Below are 23,010 nucleotides of genomic sequence, written 5' to 3'. Positions count from 1 at the left end.
TGGCTTATGTGAACAATTAGATGTTCATTAGTGCCCAGACTGGAACATCTCAGCTCAAACAATTAGTTTGGCAAAGTTAGGAGCCACAAACATGCAGGAGGCTTGCTGTAGTCTGGGGGATTCTTAGTAGTGGGTGATGGCATAATTGTGTAAGAATTTTTCCTGACTTCTGAAAACTGTGCTTCTTTTTCTCTAGGCAGTATGAAATTGTTATTCTAGAAAGAAGATGTATGTAAATTAACTCTGTCACTGGTTAGGATTATAAAAGTGTTATTTGCTACTGCTAAATAAGATATACCAGGGCTAGAAGAGCTCTGTTCTAGGACTTGAGAGTGACTTCCAGTTACTTATTTCTGCATAATGTCTAGGACAGTATCTGTACGCAGTTCCCAGGAAGAAAGTCTAAGGTGGTATGTTGTTTTCAGGGCCACATGGCTGTTGCTGCCTTGGGCAAAAAGTCAGTTCAGCACCCATTTGCTTGCAGTAAAAGTTACTTTAGAGAGATATTATATTCAGTGGAAAAGTAAATGCAGAATGCCACATGCCTAACCTCTCGTGGTGGTAAATATTAACCAGTTACTAGTTTCTACTAGTTAGTAGTTTCTTCATCTTATTATGTACTGTTGTTTCAAAACCCTCCTAGAAACCTGACATTGTTCTGAGTCCTTATGGGTTGCTATAAGAGCATATTTACTATGCCTTTTTTATATTTGCACCTCTTTGCTCACCAAATTTTGTTAATTATATTAAGCCACCTTTTGAGTCTTCCCAAACTGTGTCAGTCTTTACTGGGGGAAGATACTGGTTTTGCTGCATTCATCACCTTATTGAAGAATTTTTCATATTTAATGGAAGAATGAGGAAATAGCAGGCTTTAGGTTACAAACTGGCTTTTTTCATCCAGTTGCAGTCTGATCCTAAGAGTATGAGAGGAATCTTGTGGTAGGCGTTTAATGAGTTGGGAGACCGCCAATGAACATCTTGTTTTAGCTTGCTTCACACATTAGGTTTGTCTAACGTATGGCTAAAAGGATTGCAGAAAATTTGGGTAAAAAGTGAAAATCTATGAGCAAAAGCAGAACAAGTTTAGTGGATAATTGTGTTAATAAACACTAAGAACATTCTAGCGCTGTACCTCCAGAGTGAAATGCTGAGTTTGTTGTAAACAACTGTCAACAGACTAATTACCTCTGTAATTCTTGAGTAAAAGCTCTGAAAGAGTAATATTCTTAAATAAATCTTATCCTGAAACAGTATACAAGAAACTTGATTGCAAAACTATGTGCAAAACTTTTGCTATTTTAAACAGACCGAAGTTGATGAAAGGAAGTTAAGAGCCAAAAAATCCTTACATTCTCTCCTCCAATCTGCAGGCGCGTTTCTCACTTGGAGAGTGGTGTTAGACTCAATTTATACTTGCAGCTGTGGGCTTGTCTATTAGCTTGTTTAACTAGAGGTAAGACATTAAAGCAGATCAGTTGAAGTACATCAAACTTTAATGGATGCCGTCATTCAGAACTAAAGCGGCTTTAATTTGATTCCCATAAGGAACAGAGGTTTAATGTGCTTAATATGTTTTGAATTCATACCTCTGATTTGATTTAATTTTCCATTTAAAGCAGACCTGAACTATAAATTATATATCTAAACTCCTGCCTCCCAGTCTGGAGTAAGTAGAATGAATACCTATGAAGAATAAGAATTAGTTTTTCTTTTTTTTTTCTTTTTCTCTCTCTTTAACTGTAAGAAGGTAATTTTTTCTTTTAATCCTGAAATATGAAAATACATACAATCTATGACACATAATACTGTCACTGAAAACTTAGTGCAATGTGCCAGATGACATTATTCCTTCCTGGAAATTACACTATTTCTGTGATTAAGCATCGTGCAACCAGGACCTAAGAGAATTGTATCTTGACTGGAGGATGCTGTTGTGCTGGTGAATCAGCCATCAGTGTTTGATCCAGACTGGGGCATAGGCACGTCATTTAAAATTTCGTTACAGTTTTTTAGAGCATTTGCTTTATGTTGACTGCAGGATAGCTGATACTTGATCTTCTGCAAAACCAGTAGATGCAAAGTTAGCAATCATAGATTTTTTTTTTTTTTGTTTTCCACCAGTTTTGAATCACGGGAGAGTGTTGGATTAATTCTTTATATTATGAGATTAGTGCCTTTTTAATACGCTATTGGAAATTCTAAGTTATTGTTATACCGTTTCCTATTTATAACACTTGATTATATTCCTGTGTATTTTTATATCTGTGAAATAGTTGCAAGTTGAGGACTTGGATAAGACAGTACTCAGCAGCAGCATATTCAATACACAGAGTCCTTTACAAAGCAGGGGCAGAGTTAAATTCTGGAGTTGGATTTGTAGCATTCAGCATGCGAACTTGAAGTAGGGTTTAAGTTAAATGATGTGTGCAACATTTCTTGGCTGTTTCCAAGGCTGGGATACCTTCCTTCAAGCTGCAGGGAGTCACCTCGGTTTACTTGGAATATTGTAATGAAGTCTTACATAGCTGTGTCCTTTCAGGCACTGTGTCCCTTCCATTCAGCAGGTCAGAGCAGTAGAGAAGATGACTGAAGCCAGTTTTGCCACTTGATGGAAGTGCTTTGGTTGCTGACCTGTCAGACCAAGAGGAGATGCTAGCAATATCCCAGCCAATTTGTTACAGAGCTGAATCTGTGATGTATCCTCTGAGAGAAACCCTCACCGATTTGAATTTTACAGGTGGTTTTGGCAGAGGTTTTGAATCTTGGGTGTAGGTGCAAGAGGGGTGTTGAGCAGCTCAGCATTGTCACACTTGGTGTGCTCTGGGTCTATATAGAAGCAAAACTACGAAATTTTCATGTCATATGATAGCAAACTTTGGGATCAAAAGCAGAAGGATAGAGTTACATTTTTCTCTGACTCCAGTAGATATATTTACCAAGGTATTATCGCTAAAAAAGTATAGTATAAGAAGTCGTTGGAAGGAAGTTTTCAAGATCTAGATTTTACTTTCGTGGTAACTGAAATAATTTGTTCTGTAACTTGTGTAGCTTGCAATGTAAAAACTGGAAAATGGAAGAGTATCACAAAAATGAAATTTGACTTAATAACATTAAGTAGTCAAGTAGAGGAGATAATAAGTAAACTTCAGGAATAAAGGGAAATATAGATTGTAAAAGTATTTTTTTAATGGGAATTCTTTTCAGAATAGTGTTGCAACTACTGCCCAATCCCTTGCATAGTTTAGAAATTTATTACTTATTGAGAGATGCATTGCTGTAGTGCCGTAATTAATTATGTTAACGTTAGAAAAACATTTTTGGCCATTCTTTTGTTAAAACATAATTCCTCTTCCTCTGCTTCATATCACATTTATCTTTCTGAGAGGAAAATCTACTTTGAAAAATGGACAATTGATCAGAATTGATGTCTGGTCTTGTTATTTGCCCTTCTACAGGGGTTTTGGAAAAATCTCACTTGCTCTCACTGTTTAATCTCTGTGAGATGCTGTGCAAGAGCAAGGTGGCAACTGGTTGCCAGGAAATCAGAAGTTGCAGAAGGGTTAAAAGCAGCAGCACTGCAAGAGAAAACCAGTTGCAGTTTAAAAAGCCAGACTGAATGTGTAGATTTGTGGAATGATGTGATGCTGCTTCTGAATTTTAAAGGTATATTAGCCAAGTGGTATGTCGTCCTCCCTTCTCCCTCCCCCACAGTAAAGACTATTCTAATATAGTGTTAAGTTTAAAAATCTTTGTTAGTTTGATGGGAAATTTCTTTGTCTTCTCACTAGCAGAAGAAATTTATTTTCTAGTCAACTGAAAAGCAAATTCAGGGTATCTTAAAATCTTCAGAAATGACAAACGTTCCATGTTGCTTTTTAGCAGGTTACTTTCTATAGATGTTTTCAATTTAGTTGTTGGTGTTACCTGAGTGGATGAACGTTCCTTTATTTTTTTGTAGGCCAAATAATGAGAAAAATCTCTGTTGAGAGAGACAGAGCTTGAAATTCTCTATACCTTTCAATGGGAAGGAAAATGGTTATTGTTAAATCTCTGTTAGATTGACGAAATTTGGCTACAGAGCTGCCTTTAACAGAAGAGAGAGCATAGAATTTGATCACCCTAAAGGAAAAAAGGGTCCTTTGGGAATATGCAGAAATTCAATAATAATTCAGATGTATTTTTTAATGAAATATATGAAAATAAATGATATATTTAATATGTGCACTGGAGAGAAATTGATACTTTATGATCTTAATGTCAGCATTTCCTTATATAGTTATATTAAAAGTTAGCAATCTTCTTGTTCTGGAAGTAATTTTATGATAGTTTTTCTTTCTATTTGGAAGTCTATGCTGTGATGTACCATGTTGGTAACTAAGAAATGGAAAGAATCATTACAGTTGTATTTCTGCCTATGTTCTTCAAGAAAAATGCTGAAATTACTTGATTTTCTTTTACTGGTAATCTCAAGAATTAAAAATACAGTTACCCTAGTTTCTATTCCTTTATTGTCGTTAAAATGTAATACTTACGAAAAGTCTTTTGCCAAGCTTTTGTTTCAGAATAATAATGTTCTTTAGCAATGCCAGATCATTTTCAGCTCCTGAAATGAAAATATTTATAGAATAAATACTTTCTTAGTCCTTGTCATATGAGGAGGGTGGGGCGGGTTTTTGTCCTCTCCTGTCCTGACATTTAGCAGTTTACTGGCTAGATTCTGTTCAATGTCTTCCTACTTACTTACTTTTTTTTTTTTTTAAACATACTTTGTCTCGTGGGAGTTTGGAGCCCTCACAGTTTGGGGGCTGTGTGCTTTAGAGAGACGGGAAAGCATGAAGAGGGGAAAAGGTTGAAGGATGTGTAGAGCAGACTTGGAGGAATGTTTCAGTGTGAAGAACTGCTTGGGATAAAACTGATGAAAATTGGGTGCTTTTATAGGAGAATTAGAGGGAAGAGAGTCTGCTTGGACTCATGCTTTAAAATATTTTAACTTGTTGATTTTAATTTGGAGCATGCCTTGTAAACTGAGGCAGCACTCCTAGCAGCAGATGTAGGAATGCAGTTGTGAATTTTTGGCATTTCAGTCTACCTCCCCTACTTGGCTTTGCATGCCAAAGGCTGTCCAAGGACAGGGCTTGTCCAGACCAGTGTATGAAGAATATGTCCCCTCTGAAGCACAATTTAAGTCGCCACTTAAACTTTTTCCTTTCTTCTTAGGTTCTTCAGACAGTTTCTATTTTATTATTTTTTTTTTAATCTGTGTGTGTGTGTGTATATGTCACCGTGTCCATTTTGATGTTGCCTACATCTTTTTGAGACCTCTTACATGTGTGCCAGCCACAGACAGCTTGGAAGGACTGATAAATGAACCCTCTGTACCTGCTCAATTTGAAGCTCTTACTAGGTAAAGACAGTATTTTTTTTTTTTTCCCTCTTAAGTTATGCAGTAAGTCTGTAAGTGGAATTTCTACAACTAGAAAAGGGAATCCAAATTGGAAAATCCCAAACTTGAGAATCAATTGGATCACTAAACAAAGCTGAACTTTGAGTAGTTTTTTAATGTGGTACGCTGTTTTGGTTCCCCTCTCTTTTCTTTTTCCTGATAATGTCGAGACCTGTAGCACAGTTAGTGAAGAATTGTTCTTACAAGTTTAATAAATTTAATAGCTGCCTGTTCTTATTTTTTACTTTGAGGGCTCTATATATTTCCCTGAGGGAAAAGCTGCAGCATGAGCTCAATATAATAGTAATCAGAGGGCCTATGTGGAAAGGGCAATATTAATAACACGGAAGAGAGGATCTAGTCTTGATTAATAACATCTACATAAGTTGGAATTTTTAAGAGCTTCTGAAGGAGTAAAATGATGATCTTTAGGTTCCTTTGAACACGCCAGCTTCAATTTAAAACCAACTTCAGTGACCCTAGAGGCTTTGAATATATTCATCACACAAGAGGTGGCTTTAAAATTCCTCCCTGTAGAACTGCTTTTAGGAGCAATCAGACTCGTACTTTGGTCTTTCCTGTGACGACTTCTGATCCACATCTCTGCCAATTAAAGGTTTTGGTTCTAACCTTGAAAACTATTAAATGCATTACAGAGTGCATTTCTATCAAAGGAGCTACCAAGGTTGTTCCAGATCAGTTTAACTACGTAGATCATAAAACTGGAGTAAACTGCATGAAAGATCGGAACACCTCTTAGATGGGATTGACCTTGTAATAAAATTCTGAAGATGATTATGGGTTTTGTCATCGCTGACACAGAAAATACACTAGTAAATTTTGCAGTAAATGTGTAAGTAGTGAGAGCAGTGTTTGTCTTCCTGTTTTCTCAAATTTTTCTTATGTTTCCTTCATAGCCAGGTGAAAGCATCTGTCCTCACTGCTTTTGTAGGTAGTAGCTAGAAAGCATTATTCATTCTGTGGCGAAAAAGTGCAAGAGTTATTTCCTTGAGGAATGTACTGTCTGATTATTTTAAAATGTGCTAAACGCCTTCATAATTGATCATGTTGTTTACATTATGAACAGCATAACTCCCCTCCCTTCTGTCTTGCAGAAGTTGTCTTTTTATTGGGGTGGAGGGGCAGAAATTTCTATACCTCAAAAGAACAAGAGACTGCCTAGTTGCTAATCTACTTCACGTAAAAGTTGCTTGCATTATAGGGTGACAGACAATCTGTAGGCTAATTTCAAAGAGTTTAAAGCAAATTGCTGTAGGAGCTGGTTGTCAATAGGTAGTACGTGATCTTTTTCATCTGCTGGAGATGACCAGAAAAATTTCACCAAACCCACCTTTCATGAAGGCTTCTATAGAAACACATACTACATAGACTACTGCTGACTGTTATATCATAGAATAGTTTGGGTTGAAAGGGACCTTTAAAGGTGCTATTGCTGCAGACCCTGCTAAAAAGTTTTTCGCCATCTTTCTTATAAGCCCCTTGAGGTACTGGAAGGCTGCTATAAGGTCTCCCTGGAGCCTCCTCTTCTCCAGGCTGAACAGCCCCAACTCTCTCAGCCTGTCCTCATAGGAGAGGTGCTCCAGCCCTCTGATCATCTTTGTGGCCCTCCTCTGGACCCATTCCAACAGGTCCATGTCCTTCTTATGTTGGGGGCTCCAGAACTGGACACAGTACTCCAGGTGGGGTCTCACCAGGGCCGAGTAGAGGAGGAGAATCACCTCCCTCAACCTCAAATTCATCAAGTAATTTTTTAGTACAATGATGATCAAACTGCAAATTAGATATGCTGTTTTTCCTGCTATTGAAAAGCTATTCCTGAACCTTCCTGTTCATGAGATGCCATCTTGCAGGGTAAATTTGTCTGTTATCAGTTGTATCTGTTTGTTCTTGAACCATCATTGCCATTTAGTGTAATTATGTCTTTCATCTTTGGTGCTCATGCCTTTGTATTTTAGTGGATATCAATCTTATTTCCTTTCAGTGTTTGATTAGTTACAGTAATTGAGCAAGCTTTTCCTTCCCTGATGAGGGATACATTGTTTGCTCCTTTGATCACCCTTTGCCTCTTTCAGGGTGAGTTCATCTTTTTGTGCGGTGTGGAGGAGGAGATTTTGAGCATAAGTAAAGAAAATAATATATAGTATTTAATATATATATATAAAAGAAGCTGTTTATGTATTGATATTAATACATCGCTTTCTCTCCTGTAGATACCTCAACTAGTGCATCTAATAGCAGATTTACCCTCTTAATTTTCTTTGTCGGTTTAGATTAATCTGATTCTAGCTTTTTTGTCACTTGCACTTCTCAGTCTATAGTAGAAAGTCTTGGTTAGTTTCCAAGTGCATGAATTCAGACTTTGTGCTGTTAATTTCATCCCATTTCTATTACCCTTTGTTGATGCAGTCGTAGAATAAAGTATTGTAGAAGATGATGTATGACCACACTTCATTAGGAATGCCACCTTTATTAAATCAGATAATTTCATTCACACTTATGATTTTGATGCTAAGATGGGTTTATTAATAATTACAGTATGTATTTTTTGGTAACTCTCCAGATAATTGATATCTAGGACTGTTTTACCTTGAAATGTTTTCCATCAGCAGCTGCCTTTTTTAGGTAGTTTCTTACTCACCTCAAACTTCTTCCAGTTGTCATCTTTCCTATCTGACAAAGTACTTAACACACTTGCAAAGTTGAGATTTGAAGACAGATCTTCTACTTGTGTAGCAAATCACTCTTCAGAGAAGAAAATCAGTATAGTTTGTTTTTAATACATTACTCTTTATATTAATAATTTCCAAGTGTTTTTTGCATGATACTGTTCTTGGACTAACAGGTCTGCAAATGCCTTGTCTCCTTTCCCTGTCGCCTTTGTAAATGTGTGTGGTGTATTTGCTAATTGTATGATGCAGCTTCTGAGTTCTGCTTGTATCTGACTTGTGCTAATTTTCACTTTCTTAAATGTGAGACATTTCCTTTATGTGTGTGTTCTTTCTGTCCATGGTCAGTATCATAGCTGTCACTGAAGCCTGAGGGAAATTATTTTAAATCTTTATTTTTGTCTTTACATTATATGATATCCTACTTTTACTCTCTTATTTTTGTGCTTCACACTCTCTTGTGCTCCTTCTCTGGCTAGACATTTTTTTCTGTTTATTTTGAGTTTCCATGCAAAGTCTAACTCAGTTTGACTGCTGACACTTAACATTTCCGGTGCTTCAATCTTCTATACCAGTTCTGTTGCCAACTTAACTTTTTCTCAGGCGTCAGAGACTTTCCCATCATGACCTCCACCCCTCCTCTGCTATAAGAGACATTCATTTTTGAGGGAAATGCTCAGTGTCCCTCATAAAAGGACTCACCAGACAGCAGAAGAAATTACTAGCAATTCTGTATATGCTGTGTAGCTGCCTGGAATCCTACAAGCCGTTTCATGCTATTTAGGCTATCCAAATCCATCATTTTAAAATTTGAGACCGTGACATCAACTAAAAGCTGTGATGAACAAAGATGCTTGTACAATTCTCTTGACCAAAAGAATAATTAAAAAAAAATAAAAATCTGATATGTTTAGAAGAAAACCATTGTACAGGAGAGTCAAAGTTGCACAGATGTTGACAATTCAGAATGATGTCCTTCTCAATGACTTTCTGCCTAAACTGCTTTGTGTGCTGTTACCAAGAAAAAAATGTACTGTAACTCAGCTGAGACAGGTTTTTATTAGCATTTTACTGCAAGTTGGGTATAATGGAACTTAATTTTTGGAGGAACAATAAGCTAACGTACTGTTAAAATTCACTCAGTAGTAAATTCCAGCAGTTGTAGATCCTTTTTATGTTCTGGTGGTTGTCTTGCAATAAAATGTTGTTAGGTACCCTGAAATCTTTCAATTACTAGGACAGTATATGGATTTCTTCTTTCTAGCTTTAGGCTTGAATTAACCAAGTTTCCAAACTTATTTACTTCTGCACAAGACCTAAGAAAAATAGTGTTGGTATTATGTTTCATGCATCCGTTTTGTATGTTTAAAATTTATACAGCAATCTGTGGTACAGAAAAGCTGTAGACAATGATTTACCATGTTTTTGAAGTCATTCTTGGGATTCTAGGTATGGCTAAAATGCACATTTGTGAAACACGTTTATGGTGATGAATGGACATACAGCCATGTCAGAAAAAGGTGCATGACTTAACTCCCAGACGTACGTCCCAGGCATGTGACAGCTGATAAAGGGAGCACTGGAAAGGTGAAACTGCAAGGCAAGCCGTTAGACTAGATTAAAGTCTTACCTAAATGTAGTCTTAGGACTTTCTTTTTTCCCCTTCTGCCCTATATCTCCTATTTAAACAATATATTTTAAAATGAGTTCTTCTGCTCCCTTATTCAAAGAATTTGAAGTCAGATTTATTCTCAGCCTGCACAAAGGCAATAAGAACCCCCTTTCTGCCAGAAGCAGGCAGAAAAGCAGAAGTGGTGAATCTAACATAAGATGAGAGATGAGTTAGGTCTTTGTTTTCAAGACGAAGATTAGCTGAAGAGCTAGGTGCTACCCTTGGCATCTTATAAAGCAATACATAATTTTGAAGCTATTTAGACAAAAATTAATGACAATACAGTTGGTTGATGTAGAAGTTAAATATTGGCAAAATTCTAGTCAAACATAAAAGTCATTAGGGTAGATGGTTGATATAACTGTGATGCAAGTAGCTTCAAATACGTCCCTGTGTTTTCACACTATTGGCTTCCACCTGTTTGCTTTAATGAAAATATTGTTTTTGAAATATCTTATTTCTTTTTAGCTAAATCTTAGATCAATACCTGTCTTTGAAACAGTTGTCTGACATTTTCTGTATCTTGATGTCAATAGCTGCCATTTGGTAGCCATTTGGTATTTGGTTCTGCCATGTAGTCCTTTCTGATCACGTCTTTCCAGTGCTCTTTTAATGACTTTCCTCGTCTCTGCTCTTTTTGTACCTGCGAGTAACCTCACTTCGGTCCCTGTGGTCACCCTCTCTTCTACCGTAGTCCATCTATAGAGAAGATTATTTTTAGACATAAATCTGACCAACGTTTCTGTTCATGACACAAGCTAGTCACTGGTACCCTAAGGTATAGTTTTTGATCTTGTCTAATTGACGTCTAAGCACCGTTGCAAGCCCAGCATAGCTGGAGCTGAGCTCCCGTTCTTTTCTCGGAGCGTTGGACTCGAGAGCTGACGTTTCCTCGGTCTGGCTCCCGCTGCTGAAGCACCAGCTGCTGCGGCACTGGTAGTCTTGACAGCCAGAATGCAACAAAGCCTTTAAAACCGTTCTGGTTTGGATGCGTGCCACTTCTTTCCGCTTGAAGCTTTCTGTTTTACATTAAATTCCTTACGGTCTACTGCTGTATTAGGGTTGTGGCTCTGTAGAAGAAGAAGGAGTAGGTATAAAGATCCGTTATTTGCTGAAACTACAGAAGCGCTTACAAAATGACTATCCATGGTAATTGCAAAGCATTTGCTTAAGATAGACAAATGCAAATAACTCAAAGAATTGAGTTGTCTTCCTCCTTAATTAACAAATTTGCTCATCTGTTGGAGCATAGAAGAGACAACACAAAAGCTTATTTAAATATTCTTAATAATAACTTATCAGTATTTTCTATTACACACTGCTAGATGAAACGAGATACCTTGACAAGTTTTCAGTCTAGTTTTTTTAATATTAATTGGTGTCTAATACAACTACAGAATGACTTTAAGTTAGAGAATCAAGTCCTTAAATGTTGTGTGTAAATTATGAATATCCTCTTAAATAGAACTGTTAGAGAAGCTGTCTTTTGGTAAGTATTCATGTCTCTGAAATGTTTTACTTTGTAACTGCTCCTCTTGAGAGGAAAAAAAAAGCTGTTATTTATCAGGCTGCTTCAGCCCCTATGATTAAAGTATCAGGAACATCTCTAGATTGCAACCTAAAAAAATAACCTTACTGTTTTTAATATGTTTGTGTACAATATGATTTAGAAAAACTGCTGGCAGAACAGACTTGAGCAGCAGATGGGTAGAGAGTGCATCTGTAACCTTTGTGAACAGGCTTTGTTAGTTTGGTGGGAGTTCTTGCCCTCTGTGGCTGCAACTATAACTGCTTCGTCCGGCAGCTGAAAAATAGAGTGTCAGGACTTTACTGCAGGGACTGTTTGTTGGCCTCAGAGCGCTCTGTTCTTCAGCTTCAGGTCAGTTACAGAAATTGTTAGAAACTCAACACATGTAGTATAAAACTAACACAATGATTTCTTCCTCATGTTCTTGTGTTTTTTTTACAAAAATCAATGTTTAAGCTCTTGCCAATAACAGTTTGATGCCCTCCTGTGAAAAATACTGGGTTTGGAGTAAGGACGCTTCTTGTGTCATCTAGGTTGTCTCAAAAGAGGAGAACAATGCATTAGAAATAACTTAGTGGTAGTAAATGAGTGTATTGTAATTGTTATTTCGGATAAGAAATTTGCCACTTTCTTTAATATGAAAGTATCTTTCTTTCATGACCTGAGCGAAAAGGCAAGATTTCAGGTTTTATTTATTAATCATGCTGTTCCGATCGATGGTGACCATTGCTTTGTACAGGTTCTGTGTGTGAATTGGCATGAGCAGTGGTGTTTGAGAGCTGCGGAATACACACACATTCCTGCCTCATTTTCCTATAGCACCTTTCTGTTAATGCACAACACTTCAGGCATTCTTTCTGTTCTTATGCTCTACATAATATTCTGTTAACCTGTTTATCATACGCTAGCATTTGATACAGAGCTATGTTCTCTTTGACTGTTTCTTAGTGCAAAGTTCACTTATTTTGAGAGAATGCTTTATTTAATCTTTCTTTTTTAAAAACAGTTGGGAATTATTTAAAATTGCTATTGCTGCCAATATATCTTTAAGAAAAATACAATTAACATTTAAAAATTACACCTTCTATAATGGTTTTTTTCCCCCTCTCTCTAGTTTAAAAATTATCTTAAAATTAAAATAACTGTTTATTAAAAAAAGAAAAAAAAAAGCAGAGGCGTCACATCAAATCCCTACTGGATAATGGCTTTGAATATTATTAAAGACAAGGTATATAGCAACATAGCAACATCTTTTGATGCATGTCGAAGAGACAATTTTCATCTCTAGGGTTTTGTTAGTTTATATTTCTGCAAGTTGTTGCTACTTGCTAAGTGACAGAATTATTTTTGCTCTATCTTGTTAAGTGATACCTGGGTGTGACTATTGATCAGTTCATTAGGGAGGAATTTCTTTCTTTTACAGCTAGAAATGCTTAGTGTTAGGGAGAGGAAGAAACAAAAAGAAGAAAATACTTCCTGCAAGGTAGAAGAAGCATGTAAATGATTTCATTTGCTGGAAAACTGGAATAGATATAGGCAGTTGTAATATTCTTTAGAACATTTCTTGTCTTGACACATATCTATATAGCCAAAGGATGATATAACTTAAAATTAATCCTTTTCCTTATTTTCTCCCCCCCCTACCCTCCCTGCAATAAACATCTCAAGTATTTTTCTGTAAGGTGAAAACCAGGGAAGATTCATTTCTCTCAAGTGTGCCTTGGAACCTATTCCATTTACTGTTTTGCCATTATAAATTGATTCTTAGCAATTTATATACTAGTGCTGCAGATGCGAGCAATTTTCAGATAAAACAGAAGTGATCAATCATTCTTATGACTGCAGTATGGAGGAAAAAAAAATAGTGATTCCTTGGAAATTGTATTTTTGGGAGTACTGCTTCCAAGCTCCTCCTGAGGACTGATTTAATCTGGCAGAAGAGGGACTTCAGCAGTGGTGCCTGCTTTGATGTGCTGTCTAGTTAGTCATGAGACCTAGTTTTCTTTCTGGCAAGCAGTAAATAAGCTTGGGTTTATGTCTGCATTACAGGACAGTAGTTGAAACAATCGTTAGAAAAAAATTGTTTTGGTTAGCTTTTCTTTGAAAACACCCTTATGTTCTGAGATCAACAAGCCCATGGACTTCCAGGCAAGTCAGGCAGTGATCCAATGCCAAAGAAAATTATTGGTAACACAGTAATTGTGTGGTACTCAGGAACTGCACTGTCCACACAAGTAATTGGACCTGCTGCACAAGCTTCATTCTGGCATCCTTAAACCTGATGTTCACCTTGGATAACAGAACTGTTATGTCTGTGTGCAATAACATCCTTTAAGATAGAAGCCGAGAGTGAGTGGGATAAATAGGTAGGATGGGCCGCTGTGTGCTGAGTGTGGGACAGAAAGGTGGCCAGTGATGGTCAGCTCTGTTTGCAGAACAGCAACCTGTGCCGCAGAGGCTGTGTATATCCTGATTTTGACATTTTGAAGATAATGTGCTGAATTGGGGGCATCTTTTCTTCTACGGCCTATTTTAGGATTACTTGTTTGCTATTTGTGCTAAGACCTGTTTTGTTTTTTAGTTGTTTGCTTTTCTTAACAAGCACAGAAGTAACAAGAGCTTCTCTGTTTCTCTGCAGCTTTTACGAGAGTTGAAGCACCCTAATGTGATTGCATTGCAGAAGGTTTTCCTTTCTCACAGTGACAGAAAGGTTTGGCTGCTCTTTGACTATGCTGAACATGATTTGTGGGTAAGTACAGATTTTCCTGAGTGTTTGAGGTAGCGTAGTGTGAGCTTGTTCAAGCTGAAGTGTGCGTGGCATACCTTCGTATAGCGTAGAGATGCATAAATTTCTTGCTCTGTAATTAAGGGTCTAACTGGCATCCTGTTCTTTGTACACTTTAAAACCTGCAAAAGGTTATGTAGCATTTTTTTGAAAAGTCAGATTTCATTTTGAAGCTAAAATAATTTTCCTACAAGCTTTTAATTGGAGTTAAAAGAATCCATTCCTAAATTGAGACCTTCTAAAACAGAGTTTGGAAATGTATTTAATATGTTTTTTCCCTGCAGTTTACATCCCCAACCCACGCCCCCACCACCAAAAAAAAAAAAAAAAAAAAAAAAAAGAGAAAAGGAGATGGACTGCTTTACTGAGTCCTCTCTCTTAGATATGGTAGAAGTGACCAACATTCAATCATTTCATTCTAAACAATGAATTTGTGACAGTATTAGTGGAAAGAAAATAAGTAGTCGCAAGCATTGCTAACTGGGCCTACTACTGGACTATCACTATGTAGAAGAGGAGTAGAGACTTTGATGTCTGTTTTTAAGTTTTCAGCAAAATATGATATGATTTGATTTAGTCTGTTGTAGAGGTGGGCATCAATGACATCATGAGTTGAACTCGGATACGAATATTCAAGCTCCACACCTATTGATAAGATGTGAGTTGCTTGGACCTGGATTTATGTTTACACCCAAAAGACACCAAAGACTTTATAAGAGTAATCAATATGCTTGTAATTCTTTTGAAAATATTGGCAAGGAGAGGAAGGGGTAATATTAATTCCAGTATTACTTTTTAAGGCTTCAGTAATACAGAAGTTGCTATTACTAATGTTAGCAACAAATTGCCTTTTTTTTCTTTTTCTTTTTTTTTTTTTTGTTTTGTTTTTTGTTCTTAGCTCTTAAGAGTTAATGAATGTGTACTTGTAAGTGACACAAAATTGTAACCTGGAACGTAAACTTAGATCACGCAAAAAGGTACTTCTGTCTCAGAACAAGTAAAGTCATGATATTTCATTCCCCTTCATATGCTTAAAAAACATATAATTTGATTTGTCTTATAGGGTAGCAGCTTTGAATTTTAAAAACTTTCTTCATCAGAGTTCAGTGTACACTGCGAGTTTGTGTATTTGTCAGAGCTGGTGACAGAGATGGTGGATAGGAATGCAATAGCTAAAACCCTGTATGGACAGAATTTATTTGTGCATCAATTGAGTTTACTCATTTTATAGAACAACCACAACAAACACATTTTACTGCTACATTGAATGGCATGTTTAAAACACCCTTTTCCTAACCTTTTCCATTTGAATTTATTTTGGGCATGTGTTTTTTATACTAAGTGGTGATTTTTCACATGATTTAACAGCTGTAGATAAAGAATCCCTTCAGTCTAATGTTCTTGCCACTCCTCACATCTGGCTGAGTATTGGTCATAATCTCAGTGATGTTAATTCTTTTCTATTATTTGAGACTGAAATGTTTGTTACACTAGTTATTTGATGTGAACTGGTCTCCCACTTCTTAACTCTCCTACGCTTTTGTTTGGGTTTTTTTTGTTGTTGTGTTTTTTTTTTTTCTTATGGGACATGCTACACAAATCATTTCTCCTTTCCTGTATAATTGCCCATGTTTCCTTGCTTCTTAAGCCTTTGCCAGGAATTTTTTCCTCCCTTGCATAAAGTTAGCCATGTTCAAAGCACTCTTGGTTCTGGCTTAACCTTGGTCTTCATTTCCTTTACCGTCAGCACTTCCCAAGCATCGCTCTTTATTCCCCTTTTGTCTCTTTTGCTCACTCCCAACTTTGTGTCTTTTTCCACGCTGCCTCCTACACATGGAACAGCCTCCCAATTAACGTACGTAAAGATCCTTCACTATCCTCCTTCAAAAAACTCCTGAAAATCCACTTATTTTGTAACGCATTTCAGTAATAACAGCCACTTGTCATTCTGTCTGTGTTGTGTTGTGTTTTGCATTTCCTGTGCTTTACAGCTTGTGCCCTTTCAATTCTTTGGGGTAGAAATTGTAGTAGGGGACTGACACATTTGGTTATTGCTTAGCACCATGTGCTCCCCCAGCACTACATAAAACTAAAATAAATCTCTTTGTTGTGGGTGTCAGTTTAGAAGGATTTAAGTTTTGTAGTTGTACATGTGCTGTCACTAGAGAGGTGTAGATTCCCAGAGACCAATGGTTGCAAATGTAGGTAGCTTAGAGTTACTTGCCGAAATTTATCTGGAAGTGTGGGAATCGTCCTTCTGGTTGAAGCTGCCCAGCTTTAGTAACTCCTGTTGGCTTCAATGAGAAGAGTAAATGCTCATCACTTACAAACATCAGATTAATTAAAATCATTACATTTTTCAACTTCTGTACTGGAAACAGTTGGCAAGAGATGAATAAACTATATTAGATGCTATCTTATTCTGTTCATTTTGTAATACTGAAAAAAAAAATGGTCCCGTTCTAATTAGGAAAAGTGATGGTGCCGATTAAGCTTATTAAAAAGTTCTTTTATGGTGAGCAATAACTTTTTTTTTTTTACTTTGCATTTAATTCCCAAGGATTAGACTGTTCAAGTCTGAAATTGGAGTACAGATAACAGCATACTTCATAATTTCCTATAACTTCTGTAGATACCATTACCAAGAGATGAAGAAAGCCATGCTAATTTGAACTACTTTTGATAGGTATCGGTGAAGACTTATGTTGTCCTTGGCTACAAACATATTCACTGTTTAATAACTAGGACTATCAAAGATTTTTTTTTTTCCTTCATCACCTCTCAAGTTACATTATACAAAACAATGCAAAGCCATTAATGAGATTACAAAAAAGAATGTCTAAGAACCTAGGAATTATTTTGACCAGTTGATTTATTACTTTTGTTTGCTTTAATTACCAGAATTCTTAGTGTAATCCACAAATTATTTCCTTATCAATTTTTTCTTGGCTCTTAGACTCCGTCAACTGGTAAAGTTCTTAGGCTGCTGGATGTGCCACATGTATTAATTTATAGCATGCTGTATACACTGCCATCACTGCTTATATATGGTCATGCTATGAAGTAAATACAAGTTTTGTTAGCTTGTCCTTCAGCGTAAAAGGAGCATCTGATGCAAGGTTAAAAATGTGCATGTCCACAGATGCCATTGAATATCTCATATATCATAGGCCACGTCCTTTCTTAAGTCCTGGTAACTTGCTTCAGTCTCACACCTTTATATTCCAGTTGTCTGAAACTTTCAGCTTCAGATGTTCCTAGTCACAGAACCAACCATCTCCTGTTCCTTCTCCTGTGAGGGACATTCCTTTTCCAATATCTACTCGCAAAGTCTTGGATGCTTTTAATCCAAATTGTATCCAGGTTTTCTGCCTTGATTAATTTACGTTGGGATAAAAAAAAATGTAATTCAGTTAACACATAGCTGAGTTTATCCATCCCACTTGTGGATTTAAGATTCTATTTTTAAGCTATGTTTTCCAGTACACAGTTAGAACTTCATAGTCTTACAAAAGTATGCATGGATGAAAGCTTTCCAAGAAAAAGTTGAATTCCTTCCACTGATGTTTATTTTTCTGCTATGTTAATTTTTGACCTTTTAAAAAAAAAAAAAAGATTGTTTTAAATGCATGACTTTCCTATTCAGCTTTCATGTATGTTCTTATTTTACGTTAGTCTTAGGTTGTATGCTACTGTCCAGAACTTCCTATGTAAAGGAATTATTCAAATTTATATTAAATGTGTGATGTTTATTTAATTGGACTTCAGAAGACTTTGAAACAAATGAGGTGCACTCTGGAGGTGAATTCTATTTGTTGTCAGCACAGTTACTTTTAGCCATTGGAGAGGTTATAGAGGTTATAATTCTTAAAGCTTTTATTTTGTTCCCAGCTGCTCTCCTATACTTTTACAGCATCAGCTTTTTAGTATTGGAAAGATTTTCTAAAGTACGCATTTTTGGTTTTAGTATTGGAGATAAGCACACATTCCAAATCTTCAATTCCATAGTCTCTTTATTTTTAAATAGGATTTTTGATTCTAAGCAACATCTTTGTAACTCTTTTTTATATTCTGAGTTGATAGGGTATCTACTCTTCTAGCTATGGTACAGAGCTAATTCTCAGACTCATTTAATACATGCATGTAACTTCAAAGCTTTAAGATCCCCTTTTCTGGAAAAATCTATGTTGTAACTTAAAACAGAAGCTTCTGATTTTTTTTTTTTGTCTGATTCTGAAAACAGTGACATTTTTATCACAGTAAAATGTGTTGAATGTGTTTTATAGTATAAACCCATTGTTGGTTCTTAATAAGTGATTAAATAAATCATTAACTATGATTTGATAATACTGCCTGTGATGATACATTCACTCTCCAAGACCAGTTAAACCATGATCTGGGTATTTTTTAGGTTTGGTTTAATGTTTCTTTTATTATTAGATTCAAGTGGTCTCTGACAACTACCTACTTAGCAGCAAATACCGCTGAGAAACATTGAGTAGAATGAATCTTGAAATTATTGTTGATAATTTAAAAAAATATATGGACAAACTGGCTTTGTATTGTATGAAATACTTGTTATGTATATATTCTGCTTTTTAAAAATGTAGGCTAGAGATTATAAGCATAGTCATGTGTACCTAAAAATAATCAGCAAATAATGGAAAGGAGAAAGTATTCTTCTTGCATGTGACTTTCGTAACACTAGCCGACTCTTAATATACGAATAAATATGCTTGATTTCCGCTAACAACATTTTGAATAATGTTATTACATGCTAAATGAAATAGTGAGGGAGTTGCATACTGATTAATGCAATAAACCTGCACATTTGTTTAATCACCTGAATGTTTTCTAGTAGATCTGAGTTTTAAACTGTTCCTGAAATACGGTATAATCAGTTATAATTCTTTCTTCCACTAGGAAGAAAGTTATAGAGTTATTTTATTTAGAGTTACTTTAACATATTTAGGTCTGACAGATGTAGAAGACCCCAGCAAAACCTGGGAAAATTATATTGAATCTGTTTGTCTGCTCTGTGCTTCAAAGCTTAGGTATTTAAAGCAAGTTGGCATTAGCAAAAGTTAGTGTGTTAAAGCTCCTTTCATGGTACTTAGCATGGTGACCTCTTGTCACTTGGAAATGGATTTTTCGTTAGGTGGTTTGGTTAATCATGTTCTAAAGAAGACACCTGATGATGGCAGTCTACCAGCATTGTTTAGAGGGAGAGTGTTGAGGCATATTTTTTTCCCCTCCTCTTTTGAAGGACTAGTATGTTTCTTGGAGATGCATGTCATTCTGAAACAAGCATTGCCTTAGGCAGTAGAACTTAAGAAGTCAGGTTTTCTAGGGGGTTTTGTCTTTAGGTCTGTGGATCATCTCATGTCTGTTGAGGTGGGAACTCATACTGTAACTTCATTTAGTCAGACATGCATGAAATTTCTCCTTTCGCTGGCTTCTTACTTCCGTGAAAACTTTACAGGTCTGACGTGTTTGTTTTAACCTCTGTCATACTGAACGGCAGTGCTCAGAATCGGGAATGGGATGGCAGAAGGACAAAGAGAGTATGTTTGCATCAGCTTGACTTCCTTGGCAGCGGGCTAAAATGAGGATATTTTGAACGCTCATTTAGCTGCTGGGTAAATATTAGAGGTTTTCAACTAAACAAACTAAATGAGTTTGCTCTATATTGTTGTGTATTATGTTTACTTGATTTATGGTGGAGGATTTAGAAAACATACATAGTTCCTCATCAGCCAATTTTCAAACCAATTTCAACACACTAGGTAACATAAAGGCAGATGAACTACTAGATTGAATACTGTTTCGTGAGTCACCGCTGTATTTTCAAATGTTCAGCTCTGCTGCACTTTATTTATTATTGCTTATATGGTCTTGGCTTTGCTAAGGCTAAAATGATCTTGCTGAAATAAGCCAGTTCATCTGGTTTCCCCCTCAATCTTATTATGTTTTTTTGAAGTTAAAGATGGGGAATATGCAGTTAGTAAATAAAACCAATAGTTCCAGAGGTTGCAAATAGCAAATTATAGCAAGCCTCTAGAATCTCCATTGCTTTCTAGAATGTTAATAAATTTATACTTTAATGTTGGTCAATTAATGACTAATTTAAATTAGAATACAGACTTAAAGCCACTGCCATAAAGTTTATGCCTTGTTTTACATATTTTATTTTAAATTTAAAGCAATAGAAATATTTTTTTTATGTTTGTTTTCAAAAGTAAATATGTGATTGGCTAACAGTGTTTTTGGAATCTGATCAGTGGCAGTATGTTTTTAAGATTTAGAAATTTGAAAATACAGAAAGAAAAAGCAGCTTGGCAACTTTTGCTGAATAGATTTGCATATTGCTTGGAGTTTCATTTACCTTGTATGACATGCGTTCTTCTTTCATTTTGAAGCATCTTAGACATACCAGGAGAGCTTGCATCTGCAGTGTTCTAATGAACTAATTAAAGTGAAATTATGTCTGGATAATGTTGAGGATGGGTTTCTGTTCTGTAGCATGCAACTGATACAGTGCACTTTGACAATTAAGACTTCCCTAAACTTTTGCTGAATGTGTCTGGGTATTTTCTAGTTGTGGCCAGGGGAATTGTTAACTTTAGGGAGTGACAGTGAAAAAAGATGGGGAGAATGCTGAAGCTCTTTGACCCTGCTCAAGAGCTACAAAGGTGCCTTTTGGATTTGACTGGCATGTGGAAATCATCATGCTTTGTTCTTGGTGGTTATCCATTAGGGGGATTCAGCAAAGAACTTGAGCATACCTGAAAGCTAGAAGCTGTGATGTCTGAGAGCACCTGGTTCCCAGAGAGATGCAGAATGTCCTTCATGCCTGCCGGAACTGAAGTCTGTACTCCCAGCGCACGGGACAGTCTGGATGCTGTGCTATTCTGCAAAAAGATTTATTGAATTAGAGAAAGGAGGAGCGTGGTTTTGAAGCCTAGTAGTTAGCATGGTCATCTGGGGAAGAGAAATGTAGATTACAATTCCTGTAATTCCTGTAAATTATCCATCCCTTAATTAGGTTTTAAGATTATGGCTGTTACGCACTGTACTTGAGACTGCCCTTTGGGACTATCCAGGCACTGAAGAACCTAGCAGAGAGTGCCTCATTCACTCACAGGGTGCAGTTATGTATAACTGTGCTGGCACCTGCACCCACTTCTGCATCCAATCCAAAAAGGTTTTGGATTTAAACTATTCAATCTTAAATGTTTTGACACGGAAAGAGTACCTTTCCCTGCCATAGCTGAAGTCAGCAGAGTTCTCAAGTAAAAACATTCCTTTAGCATAGTTACGCTGGTTTGGCATCCTTTGCTTTGGAGCTAACAGCCTGGTCTGTCAGATTATGACTATTCATTTATTTCTGACTTGATGCTCTTTGTTATTTCTTAATTTTTTTTTTTTTTAATTTGAGAAGTATTTTCCCCCAACAGTGGTAGAGCCATATAGATATATTTCTAAGCGTATAAAGAAATAAGAAAAAGCTTGGGCTTGCTGCGTCCAATAGAAGAGATGCTGTTTGGCAGTGGCACCTGCTTGCCCTTTTCTTTCTTAGGTGGACACTGCCATTAAAATTGCTGTTTAGTGTTGGTTATGTGTGTTGGTTTTTCTTCATATGGCTAGTTGCATACAAGAGACTGGATGACCTGCCTTTTTTACAAAACTCTTGGGAGTAGGACTTGGTCACAAGCACTGTGGATTCATTCCAATGGCATGGGTTGAATTCAGCTTTTCAGTTCCCTGTACTATTTGGCCCCACAGTACATTTTTACTTTAATTTTTGTTCAGTTCTCTAATTTAAGCTGTGATGGAGTGAAATTTGTGATTTGGCAAATACAAACTTCTGTGGAGTAAGTTGGCAACAATGATTTTTACTTGCTTTTGTAGGAAATTGAATTTTATCTAACAGTGATAGTTTTGCTTTAAGCAAGCAGTATCGGTTTTAATTCACTTCTGCAATTCGATAACTCCTTCAAGAAAGGAGCTTGCTTTCTTAGCCTTTCTGACTGGGACAAGCAAGCGTCAGAGCAAGATGATTTAGAATGTGTCCAAGTGGTATTTCAGAGGCAGATAAGAGCAAGCTCTGCTGTCTTCTGGAGCAGGAGCCGGCTCTGGGAAGTGTGGTGGTGAGCCTCAGCTGGCAAGTCTGGCTGGGTAATTTAACTAAAACAGCACAATGCTCAGCTGTGCTAGCTCTGGTTTAGAGGTAACTTGCATGCCTAAAGCTCGGTATGAGGGCAGGTGATCTGCCTCCCAAGTTCACTTAGGCATTCGGATGGAACAAGAGGAAGGCAGAGGGATGCTGCTGCTTTGAGTTGCTGCAGGAAAATCCTTCCCCTCCTCTGCCCTGTTGTAAACTTTGCTTTGTTGATCTAGTGGATGGCCCTGGCATACTAATAGCCGCTTGATTAATAGCGTCTTGTTCCTGAACAGATTCTTGCATTGCTTTAAGCGTCTGCTCGGCCCTTTTAGTTTTTCACGGGGCAAAGCCTTTGGCAGGTTTCCCAATCTGTTGGAAGGAACTGGAGAGCCACAGGGGAGGGCAGGGGCAGAAGCCGGAGGGCACCAGCCTGGTGCTGTCGTGCACCCTTCCTCCAGAGGTACCAGAGGGGGCTGTGGTAGGGCCAGAGGCAGGGAATTCCTCCTCAACACATCCATGGCTCATTGTGTCCCGTGAGACCTTTTTTCAGTTTCGTTTTCTATATGCATTTATTATAAGAAGTAATGTTTTCTAAGGATCCTAGTCAGTTTTTCAATGGGTGTAGAAATCCCTTTTAATGATTACATGCACCTTGAAAAGCAACTGAGCTGGGGTTATGAGTTTCTGTGTTGTGACCTTTGCTCCTGTATTTTTTCATGCTGTGTATT

General features: G+C 36.9%; 1 protein-coding gene across 4 annotated transcripts in view; it reads left to right on the top strand.

Annotated features, from left to right (window-relative positions):
- CDK19 (cyclin dependent kinase 19) overlaps positions 1–23,010 on the top strand; it is a 144,899-nt gene that overhangs the window by 50,307 nt on the left and 71,582 nt on the right. For all 4 annotated transcript variants that reach the window (XM_086743466.1, XM_086743464.1, XM_086743465.1 and 1 more), the window contains one exon: positions 13,972–14,082. In XM_086743466.1, coding sequence (XP_086599592.1) covers positions 13,972–14,082 — 111 coding nt within the window. The remainder of the gene's footprint in view (positions 1–13,971; positions 14,083–23,010) is intronic.

This window comes from Chlamydotis macqueenii, chromosome 3 (genome assembly GCF_036417535.1).
Source record: "Chlamydotis macqueenii isolate bChlMac1 chromosome 3, bChlMac1.mat, whole genome shotgun sequence".
In the NCBI taxonomy this organism is placed as follows: domain Eukaryota; kingdom Metazoa; phylum Chordata; class Aves; order Otidiformes; family Otididae; genus Chlamydotis; species Chlamydotis macqueenii.
Note: the sequence above shows the minus strand (reverse complement) of the source record. Positions and strands in the feature narration are given on the sequence as shown.